The sequence below is a fragment of the Micrasema longulum genome, unplaced genomic scaffold (assembly GCF_059751315.1).
Source record: "Micrasema longulum isolate JH-2025_06_02 unplaced genomic scaffold, ASM5975131v1 h1tg000251l, whole genome shotgun sequence".
NCBI lineage: Eukaryota > Metazoa > Arthropoda > Insecta > Trichoptera > Brachycentridae > Micrasema > Micrasema longulum.
Genome location: NW_028277456.1, coordinates 822885 through 834978, shown reverse-complemented (window position 1 = coordinate 834978; position 12094 = coordinate 822885). Strand labels below are relative to the sequence as shown.

Sequence of the window (12094 nt, the reverse complement as noted above, 5' to 3'; positions counted from 1 at the left end):
TAAGCCCTGTAGATGCCTAGAATTCTATATTATCTTCTCTAAAATGTTATTCATCTCTGTTGTAATATGTTAATTGACTAACTAGTTGTAATTTTTTCTTGGTTTGTCTTCTTGCTCTCTTCATTTGGAAAAAAAACGGACACAGCTTATGTTAACATCGAATATAATATTGTCCACGCGGCATAAATATAAGAAGAAGGAATAAAATATAGTACGCGGTATTATATTTTTAAATTCTATCCAAATTCTAAATGTTTTTTGTTTCTAGATAACATTTTGTTTGAGGTCAGCACTCGTATTTCTCACAATATTTTTCCCACAGAGTCATTCATTGTATGAAGATAAGTCTTGTCCATCATTTTGCTTCATTGTTTGTTTGCCGAAATGAGGCGTGTATTTTTGTTTCAGTCTTGTACCGATCGCATCGTTAAGCTGATTTAAAATTGTGGGATTATTCAGACACTGCAATAATATTTTTTTTAAACTAACAACTCAATAAACAAATAAGCTATTTATGAACATATGTTTATAAATTCTATTTTGTTTTTAAAAGCAGCTAAGACCGCGATTCACTATTAATGCGATACAGGTGGTTGCTGCAAATCAATCCCCATAATTGAAACTAGAAGAGGATGATTTATTACGGTTTGGCGGATGTGAAAACCTGAATATGAAATATTTAAAATGCATTTTTTACATTATTCTAAAAATAATTAAGGTATGAAATCTTATTATTGTCATATACGTCATCATCATTTTTAAATCAATTTTTGTGTTGTTCAACAATTACAAATGGCATAAATATGATCAAAATCGTTTTCTCGATTCCCAACTGAAATCTATTTGATCGGCTGACGATAAACATCAGTTTTTCTCTAAAACCTAGGAACAGTTTTTCGATATCTACAAAATACATCTTCTATACTAATCGTATATTAATTATTAATTCATTGACAGATCATAAGCCCTGTAAATGCCTAGGCTTTCATATCCCCCAAATCTGAATAACTATCTAGGGACGAAATCCAGCCAGTCTGCAAACATTGTTGAATCAACTAACTGGTAAAAGAAGAAGTATAAAAATTGGAAAATTGTTTTCAGGCAGTTTAGCCGGATGAATCTCGCCCACATGATAAAGGTTTCAGCTCTTTTGCTTTACAAAAGTCAACAGATAGAAGAGTTAAGGAAATGCGGGCAGAATGGTGAATAGGCAGTGTGTAAATTGGCCACTTAAACCAGCCAACGACAGGTTGTAAGCCATGTAAATGTCCAGACTTCCATATTTCCCTTCTCAAAAATGTTTTCCCTTTGTTGCAACAGATTACTTACTTTTTATCCCGAAAATTTTAAAATAAATACACTAAAAAATCTTTGTACTCGTCGAAGAATTAAATAAATAAAAATGATATTGTGATGAGCTAAGTTTATTATACTTCAATTTTAAACAATAATACTCGTGTACAAATTTAAATGTGTTTAACATAAGTTGTGCCCAAATTTAAGAATGAGCACCAAAAGTAAAACAAAATGGTAAAAGTTTTACGTCATTTGAAAAAAGTTCTGCTCTGCAAGATATTGTGTTTGCTTTTATGTTACACACTAATTTTATTACAAGCCTACAAAATAAAATGACAAGTAGACGAATGTGAGCATTTTCAACACATTTTCATGTTCGCGTTCAATTGAGGGAATTAAAGCTGCCAAAGCCGCCCGCGATATTTGCGCAGTGTACGGCGAAGATGCTATGAATTATTGACTATTTTTTTGCTGTGTCCTCTTGTTCACTTCATTTCAACAGACACAACTTATGTTTACACCCAATACATTATTTGACATTTGACGCTTTGATTTGACGTATAAAAAAGTTTTCGACAAATCGGTGTTGTGTCCTAATATTGTCGATTTGTGTTTCTTAATGATTCCGAAAGAAATATACTCCGGTTATAGGATCCGGCGCCTTTCATGTAATACACGGAGATAATGAGGATGGCGTAATGTTCCCACACAGTCCAAATGACAATGTAAGGAGTTGGAAGTAATAAATTTCTCTCATTGTTTGGGCCAAGACTACTTGGCCGGACGGCGGACGTCGCGCGACGCGTAGTTGGTGTTGCCGCATGGAGGGCGATTACATCGCAAGACACGGAAGCCATACCGTCACCATGACGGTATAGTTGAAGATAAATTCTCCACAGCGAACCCTGGGGTGGTATTTTAAACGCTCGTATTTTGTATGTAAAAATACGAAAAAAAACTGTTTTCTACGGCCGCGAGAGCGGCTTAGAATTACCCCGCTTGGGTGGTGTTCTGAATCTTCTCTACTCCCTAGAGAGTGGTTAATTTGGAGATTCATATTTTTTGAAGGCCACGACACTTCATATAATGGCAACACTGATAATTAAACGTCAAATGATGTATACAACTGTTTAAAAAATGGAAGAAAACGAATACGGTTTGGTAAATTCAACCTAATCAAATATTTTGGGTAATGCTTAAGGTCGCAATAATGTTCTAAATGAAAATCGTCATGTTTAGTTTCACGTGTTCATATTTATCTGACGTCAAATCATCAGTGTGGCCAGATATGAAGCAAAGTGTAAACGCACGCAAAAGTAAAAATCCTAAAATTAAGCACTCCTAGGGGGTAGAGAAAAAGCGCGCGTAGAAAACGCATTTTTAACGCGTATTTACTTACTAAATACACGCTAACAGAGCGATCTGTTCGCGCGCAATTCCGTTCAGAATACCAGATCTGGGCTAGTTGGTTCTGTTGAAGAATACTTGCTTTAACAATATGAACCTACTACCTACGTAGCTTCATGTTCACGAGCTCGCACTGTGAGAACTCCCATCAGCTTTCACTCACCAAGTGCCACAGTTCCCATTGACTTGCCATTCATTGATCCTTTCACGTGCGATCTTGCTGAATCGACCCAACGAACTTAATATAGAAACCGTGTTTTAACAATGGTTTAGATATTTTACGAAATAAAAGTACACACGTAAGTGCTGATCGAAATCACACAGTAAATCAACGCGTCAAAAAATTATATGCATATGATGTCACACAACCGAAACTATTTAAAGAAGTATAAAAAATAAAACAATATTTGTAATAATTGTGGCGTGTAAGATTACTAAGTATAAGTACGCTAAAAAAGTTTTTTTAGCTTTGCCTAGTATGTTCGTATGTTAGTGAGTTAATTCAATCAGCACTCTGTCTACATACCCGAAAACGGTTTTAAAGACCGGGGGTCTTCTTATCGGTTTCGCTCATACTAAAAAAAAATATTTTTTTCGTCAACAATCGAGTAGCTTTATTTTTTCAATTTCAATTTCGTAAACCGCGATTTCAAATTTGCAAAACGTGCGGCGGGGTTAGGGATAGTGTAGAATAAACTTGGGTACAAGTAAGAATGTGCTCGACACGCCTTGGTTTATGCTACAGGGATGAAATATCAAATTGACTCATAATCAAAATTAATTAACCGTAAGAACTAGAGATGAGCGTTTTGTTCATTTAAAATAAATTGCAGTAACAGTTACCGATTCACAAATTAAACTGTTTTTTTAAACAATTTCTAAATAAAAGTTTAGAGCAGCGTGGGTAATAAATCTGGTACAAGCAATTGCTGGAATAGTTTTTAAGAAATGAATTAAATTGTTATTTAAAAACAGTTTCACATATCGTCATGATCGTAGAACAAAACGAATATGTGAAAAATGCTACATCGACTTTCATTTATTGATATTATATAAATAAATAATAATCACCCAAGTATCAAATGATAGACTTTTGGACTTATCAAGTTGTGACATATTAGGCCTTACTCATAAACCTGGCATAAAGTTACGCTTAAGTATAGTGGTATAATTCGGATGGGAATAATTCTACCACTATAATAAGGATGGTATTCCCATCCTTATTTTACCACTATGCCTAGGCGTAACTTTATGCCAGGTTTATAAATATGACTAAAAGTATCCATTTTTTAAAATTCGTTTCTAACAGTTTTTTTACATTTTTTTTTTGCTTCAACTGTTTCAGATGTTTTAAAGGAATAACTGTTTTATTTTTTTACCATAGTGAGAACACATTTTTATTCCGATCTGTGATTTCGACCTTTGAAATAAAAACTGTCGTAAATTGTCAATTTTATAAATATATATTTTTTTAAATATAATCAAATTTAAATAATAATGTCATACATACGAAAAAATATAAAAGATGAGGAGAAAAACAGAGTCTCAAAAATCATTGTACCAGGGTTTAAAATTGTACAATGAGTTATCTGAGGAAATGAAAGTCTTAAAATATTTTTTTACAAACATGTTCTTAATATTTTTTTGTTATTTAAAGTTTATATTATATTAAACTTGTGTCAAATGGAACGAAGCAACGTATATCTACTGTTTGCATAAAGTGAGCGCTCGATGCGTACTGCGACCGCGCGATTATGTGGCCAGCTACTCGCGCTCATATTGCCGGTCCTTTGACTCGCGCTCAAAAACCGACAAAATAGGGAGCGGTGGGCACGACGAGGAGTATGACGTGCGTCATGACGAGTAATGTTGCCACACTACGTCTCTGCCTCCTTTCCTCGCTACTTCCCATGCCACTCATCTGTGTGGCAGGCCCAGTAAGTTCGTTTGTATCCCATGTCTTACTCTAACGCAAACAAAATAGTATTTTGCTCTCGTTTCCGATAAATACGAACGAACACTGTGGCTCCTGTGCTAACTAAATTCCTAACAATAAAAATGTAGAAAAAAACAATACGAATAATACAAGTGCTATAATTTGGTCTCGTTATTGTTATAGATCCATTATTCATCCATGTTTTACAACTAGCAACAGATTTTGATTAATCCACAAAATTTTGAATTTTGCATGTCAATGTCTCCCTGTATGTACAAACATAATATTATGTGACACTTTGACATGTTAGTACATAATATTATATCATTTTAATATAATATGTTTCTAAATACTAAAGCAAATGAAATAATAATAAAAATAGTTGATAAAAAAAAATTGACAAAATGAAATAATAAAAACTGTTTTCGAAAATAGAAACAATATATGACGTTACACACTAAGAAGGACATTGTAAACATATTTTTTCTGCTTTCAGAGAATTTACATAATATTGACTTCCCTTTTGAAAAAATAAACATGAGGCATCTTCTCATAGCTCCATTGCATTATAAATAATAATGATATGTGTGTTTATTTTCTAGAACACTGGTATCAGCATTACACGTTTGGTTGGATAGTTATCCCGAAGACTTCCGTCAGCCTCCCGCTCATCCCGTACTGCATCAACTCATCGCATTCACCAAAGTTTACCTTCCTGGATCAGAATTGAATACTAAAGTAAGTAAAATAACAACAGGGGTGCTATTCTGAACCACTCACGCGGCACGATAAAATAGTTTATCTGTGTATTTTGTATGTAATACGAGAGCTTAATGACTCTGTAGGGGGTAAATCCAGTCTTTTGTATACAAACATTTGAACAAACTCAAAATATTGTAAGTAAAATACTTTTAAATGTTTTTTTTTTGTTTATATGTTTTTTTACTGGAAATAAAACAAGACAAAACAGACATTTATTAAACCATAAGATCCAATTAGAGGCGTCCTCGTAATTGGTTACATAAACTGTCACATAAATATTGTGGTGCTAGGGAAATATAACTTTTTTTACATTTTTAAAGTAATAAAGATATATGAAATACTGTCCAGTAAAAAAAAAAAATTTGTTACTTATTAGTAGCATAAACAATATTTTTAATTTGTAATTTTGATTTCCCGCAAAAACGGCCATTCCATTGGCCACGTCCCTAATACGTCACGATTCATGTTTATTTGTTCCTGACCATTTAAATTTGTTTAACAAATCTTGACGTCACAACTATCAAGGCCAAACATGTCGGGTTTTTCTAGTGACGTATTTAAAAAAAACTTTTAAATTTATGTATAAAAACATTTCTCCACAATATCTATATTGATTTTGAAAATACAATTAATTATTCTCAACCCATTTAATATATTTTTATCGGTATTCGTATTTGATATTTCCTTATATAACTAGGTTTACTAAAAACACATTGTAACTTTCTCTATAAATTCGTACATTCAAATCATCTTAATATTATTTGAATGAATCACAACATGTCTATTTGTAGCATTTGAGGAGGAAGATACAAATACGCGATTTAGTGGTTAACTCACAAATCCTGATTTTGAAGTTACCCAGTTGTAGTAATTACCCCGCGATATTATATAAGATAAGTAATGGTACAATACTTGTATTATAAATGTGTAAATATAACTTTGTCCGCCTCGTAGTGTAATGGTCAGCGGGTTCTCCTACCACGCAAGAGGTCTCTGGTTCGATTCCCGATATGGTTGACATGAAATATTTATTTAATAAGATATTTTTTACACTACAATATTTCTAAGGCCCCGGACTTGAAACGTAATACTGATCATCTTACCTCCATGTAACAAAAATGATCAAGGTACGTTGAGATTGATGAACCAATGTCGTGAAGCCATGCCCTTTGCACTATTAGGTGTGGAAAAGGAATTATGATGAAATATAAATAAAATATTATAAATATAAAAATAAATGTACATTTGAAAAACAGAACACTAATGTCGGTCACTCAGTTACACATTATAATATAACATTTATTAATGGTAATAGTATACTCATATTATGTGTAATGTGCATACAGTGCTGCACATAATATGTACATATATAGGCTCCAGATTCTTGAGGACACCATAACTTGAGTTTGTTTTATAAATTTCATTTTAAAGTCACGATTAATGAAATGAAATTGTTTTTAATAAAGCATTTAAATTTTATTTTACGCATGGCTCGAAGCTATTTAAAAATTGAAAATAATAACAGCATGCGTAGATGCACAAATAAACATTACCCAGATACAAATACTTACCATAGAGGTTGAACAACTAAAAAAGTATCATTCAAAATTATATCGGATCTCCTTTCCCAACCTTTTTTCAGAATAATTTTTCAGATATGATAGGAAGAGAATATTAATTTATGAAATTTATGTTTCAAGCACTAGCTTTGTGGTTTTTTATTTTAATAAAATAAACAAAAACAACTTCGTTTTCTACCATTTGTTTTTTCTTTTTTCTACCGACCGGTTTCAAAGCTACACAAGGTTCTTTATCAAGGTATAACTTAACTGATGAATTAATGAGATGAATTCTATCCTACTTTATTTTATCAATGTTTACTAAATATTACATATGGAGCTAATAAATCAAATCTTTTTGTCTTGTAAGGATGGGAAGCGTAATGTGAGATGGATACGATCTTTAAAACTAGACAGGAGTGGACTAAAAGAAATATTGTAAAATAAAGTAGGATAGAATAGATTATTTTATTTTATTTTTTTATTTTTGCACCACAACAGGCCAGGAGGCCCAATTACAGTGGTGAATTACATCACAGAACACCCAGGCTTAATAAAAAACACATTTCAATTTTTGTGTTCTCACCGGGAATCGAACCCAGAACCTTCCGTGCGTGAGTCAAGCGTCTTGACCACTACACCACGGAGGCCGCCATTAGTTAATTAGTTAAGTATAATTTGATAAAGAAGCTTGTGTAGCTTTAAAATCTGCCAGTAGAAAAAAAAAGTGGTCTAAAACAAAGTTATTTTTATTTATAAAATGATAGCATTTTCTTTACAATCAAATTCTTTTAATGTAAATGACCTGTTTTGTATATTTTTGCCATAAAATGTTTATTGAAGGATTATATAATATATGAAGTAAGTAAATAATAATGCATTGTATATAACTATAGAATCAGGAAAACATTAAACTTACATAATTTTTATATAATTACAGGCATTGTGTCGTTTGGAGCAATGGACAAATGAAGAAGAGAAAGGCACTGGCGTAGTGGGAGGGGACGTGTGGGGGGAGGGGGGAGTACCCCCAGGGGGGGTGTGCCTGGCCCCCGGCATGCGAGTGGCGCAGCACCATGTGCACGCCTTCCGCTTCCCCGATGTTCCCCATGCACACTTTGCCGAGCAACTCACCAGGATGGATATGGTAATACAATTGCTATCAATATTATTACAAATGATAATGCTGACATTTAACATATTATTATGATGAACTATGAATCCATACCTGAAGTAATTGAATTTATAAGAACCGTGAATTTGAAAGTAATATTTTAACAGTTATATTTCATATTTATCCAGACTGGCGCGTGAAAGACTGATCTTGTTACTTTTGTTAATTATTTGCCACTAAAATAATTAAATAAGTAACAAAAGTAAATGATAATGTTGTAATACACATAGCTAAGGCACTTGGTCTCATACACCGGGTTCCGGGTTCTATTATGTGATTAATTCGCTGTAACCTAAGTCAAATCTTAGCCGGTTGTGGTGCAAAAGAAAGATAGAAAATAAAAATATCCATTTTATAGCATTTTTAAATTTATTTATTGTTACATTATTATAAAATTTAAAATAAACTTAGGACTCTAAAATAAAATATATGTTTTTTTTTCAATTTCCAGGAGCTGTTCAAGAAATTAGTTCCACATCAATGTTTAGGTGCTGTTTGGTCACGAAGAGATAAAAATAGATCACATGAAGCTGCTACTGTAGTAGCCACCGTCCAGCAATTCAACGCTGTCTCCCTTCGTGTCACATCCACTATTCTTATAGAGCCCAAACTCAGACCCCAGGAAAGGGCTGAAATCATCACAGCATGGATAGATATAGCCCAGGAACTGAGAATGTTGAAAAACTTTTCTTCGCTTAAGGCCATAATATCCGCCCTTCAGACTAATTCTATATACCGATTACAGAAAATCTGGGCAATTGTTATGAAAGAAAAAATTGAGCTTTATGATGAATTAGCTAGAATATTTAGCGAAGAGAATAATCAGTGGGCCCAGCGGGAACTGCTGATGCGCGAAGGTACTGCTAAATTTGCCGACACTGTTGGAGAAAATGATAAACAGTTACAGAAAGCTTTCCAGAAACATAACATTCGAAGTGGCAACATTAGTCACGGAACCATTCCATACTTAGGAACATTTTTAACTGATTTAACAATGATCGATACAGCCATTCCTGACACTTTAATGGACGGTTTAATCAATTTCGATAAGAGAAGGAAAGAGTTTGAAGTTCTTGCGCAGTTAAAATTACTCCAGGGCTCTGCAAATGCTTACCATTTAGATCAAGATCCGATGTTTGATCGGTGGTTTGATTCGATTCTCGTTCTCGATGAAAAAGAGGCGTATCAGCTCTCGTGCCAAATAGAACCATCAACTAATCAAATCAGCAGAGATAAAAGGCCTAAAAAAATAAACAATTCTTGCCCTCAAGGACATAGAAAAAATGATTCAATCGCCAGCACGAGTTCTAGTAATAGTTCGCAATTTTACTGCGACCTAGACCATAGTACGACTTCCTCGAAAAACAACAGTTTGGATAGACAAGCGTCACCATCACAGATGTCCAGCGGGAGTTCTAGTTCTTCGATTCCTTCGTTAGATGTTTCGTTATCAAGTGCAAATAGTGGCAATTGTAAAACTTTACAAGTGCCAAAAGCTAATAAGAATGTGAACAATCACAATGTTGGAACGCTAAGTCCCAACCACTCTCAGAAGAGTAGTCCAGATTTTTATATAATTAGAGTGACTTATGAAACTGATAATGTCGAAACAGATGGTGTAGTCATGTACAAGTCCATAATGCTTAGTAATAATGAGAGAACACCGCAAGTTATTAGAAACTCAATGTTAAAGTTGAATTTGGAAGGAAATCCAGAAGAGTATACACTGTCACAAGTGCTCCCAGAAAAAGGTACTTATTTTCTTAATTTCTTTACAAATCAGTTGAAAAACGAATAAAAATATTTAAAAATTAACTGTATATGGTTATGAATAAAATCCGAAATTATGTTTTTTTTCATTTCTTATGTTCACAGTTTAAATGTTTGATGTTTTTGCTCTCAATCACTTGCAGATTTTCGCGATAATTTTTAGCTTAATTGTAAACTACAAAATGGATACGCATAAACACATTCAATGAAAAAAAAGAAAACACTGTGCTGATGGTCAATCTAATTACATTTGAATCCTCTTCTTCAAAGTTCACACCTTGTTCTACTCTAACTAGATTCTCCCTTTCTGACACAGTTATCTATGACTAATAGAAAATGGCTACAAATTTGTTAAGTTCAATCCAGTTCAGTGCCACATACTGGCATTTATTTATTTATAAATTTAATAACTGGTCAGACGTCCTTGATTTGACGAATCTCATAACTTTTAATGTTCCTAAAACTTATATAGGACAAACACAGGCAGCGCTTTTTTATATTAGTATTTTATTCAATCGCCTCTTCAGAGACTGCATAATTTTGGCATTGAATTTAGCTTAATTAATATCTTTTGCTGTTCATTATCATTATTTAAAGAAATGCTTTTATTAACGGTTTTATAATTGATTGGGATTAATGATAAGCCATTTAGCCATTTGTGTTCGAGTGCCATTATTATGTTTTTGATTTTATTTTTATAATTTTTTTCTTTTCTATTTTTGTATTTCTTATTTTGTATAGTATGTATATCACTTTGCAGTTATAAATAAACATACTAATATATTGGTTTAAAAAAATGTAAAAGCCAGATTGAGGGCATTTAAAATATATAAAAATAAATTAATAAAATAAAACAAATTTCATAAAATCAGAGATAATTATCCTATTAGTTATTTTAGGTAAATCATTAGAATACAAATTTCATTACATGTATCATTTTATTGGAAAAGTATCCATCCATCAATTTTCTAAATATTTCATATTATGTCTTTCAAGGCACCGTTAAAATATTATTCATACGATGCGGGTGTCAGGTGTTTTTTTAGTTTAACTTTAATGAATTTGTTTACTTATACTTAGTTATAAATTGTTTTACTAATGTCTGCATAAAATTGTTTCAGAAATGATGCTGCCTTCTAATGCAAATGTATACTACGCTGTTAATACGGCTTTCAATTTGAATTTCATTTTAAGACCAAAAAAGTCCACAAGTTCCATAGAAAGCCCGGCCAATGGAAGAGCTCATAAATTGAAGAAATAAAAGATTTTTTAGTTTCACAAAACCTTGATATTGAGATTTGAAAATTATGTTTATAATGTATATTTTTGTAGTAAATTTTGTATATATTATAAAAATGAATTATATTAGACTTATGTTTTAGTTTATATTTATTTACTCAATTATATTTATGTTTATTTTTACCTGTGTTAAGTAGTAAAAATAATTTCGTCATTCTTATTACTAATTTTTGACTGTAAATCCCCAAGATTGGGTTTGCAATTCTATTGATAAGGCCATTTTTTGGTTATTTTCGAAACAAGTACTGATGACATGCTGTAACATACATTCTTATTTGTAGTCATAGACTTGATGAAACTTCACAAAATCGCATTACTAATTTGACTTTTAAATTATTTAACTAAATCAATTATCTATGCAATATTAAATAAGAGTGGATAAGAACTCGGAGTAATAATACACCACCTGCCCATAGAGTCGCCCATACGGACAAAAACCATTCTATTATTATCAATACGAAGTTAGCTACGGCTCACAGCAATACAACGGGCCGTATGTACTCAGGTCGAGAATTGCAAGGGTAAACCGAAACCGTCCGTTACACATTTGTTGTTAAACCAAAAACCAAACCAAAAATTAGGAACGCTATTGCTCTATGCAATAGAGCGAAGGGCATATTTGTAAGCGGGAGTGAATTATTACTCTGAGGTTAGAAGAAAGAAAATTTAACATGTATGTATGCATTGCATATATGATTATATATAAACATTAGATATTTACATAGAAAAATGTGTCCTTATTAACAGATTGTGATTATGAAAACAACAAAATGTAAGTGTTAAAAGGAAAATAATTTAAAATTTTACTTCTTAAAAATTAAATGGCATATATTGTAACATTGTGGGTGATCAGAGTGTAGGCTTTATATAGGCTTGCCAGCGCCACTGGTC

The 12094-nt window shown here is 32.5% G+C and overlaps 1 protein-coding gene across 5 annotated transcripts in view; it reads left to right on the top strand.

Moving 5' to 3' along the window:
• Rgl (Ral guanine nucleotide dissociation stimulator-like) overlaps positions 1 to 11312 on the top strand; it is a 106977-nt gene extending 95665 nt beyond the window's left edge. For all 5 annotated transcript variants that reach the window (XM_088223824.1, XM_088223823.1, XM_088223822.1 and 2 more), the window contains 4 exons: positions 5242 to 5377; positions 7901 to 8107; positions 8586 to 9885; positions 11026 to 11312. In XM_088223824.1, the coding sequence (XP_088079950.1) occupies positions 5242 to 5377; positions 7901 to 8107; positions 8586 to 9885; positions 11026 to 11165 (1783 nt within the window). In that variant the 3' untranslated portion in view covers positions 11166 to 11312. The remainder of the gene's footprint in view (positions 1 to 5241; positions 5378 to 7900; positions 8108 to 8585; positions 9886 to 11025) is intronic.
• Positions 11313 to 12094: the final 782 nt, after the last annotated feature.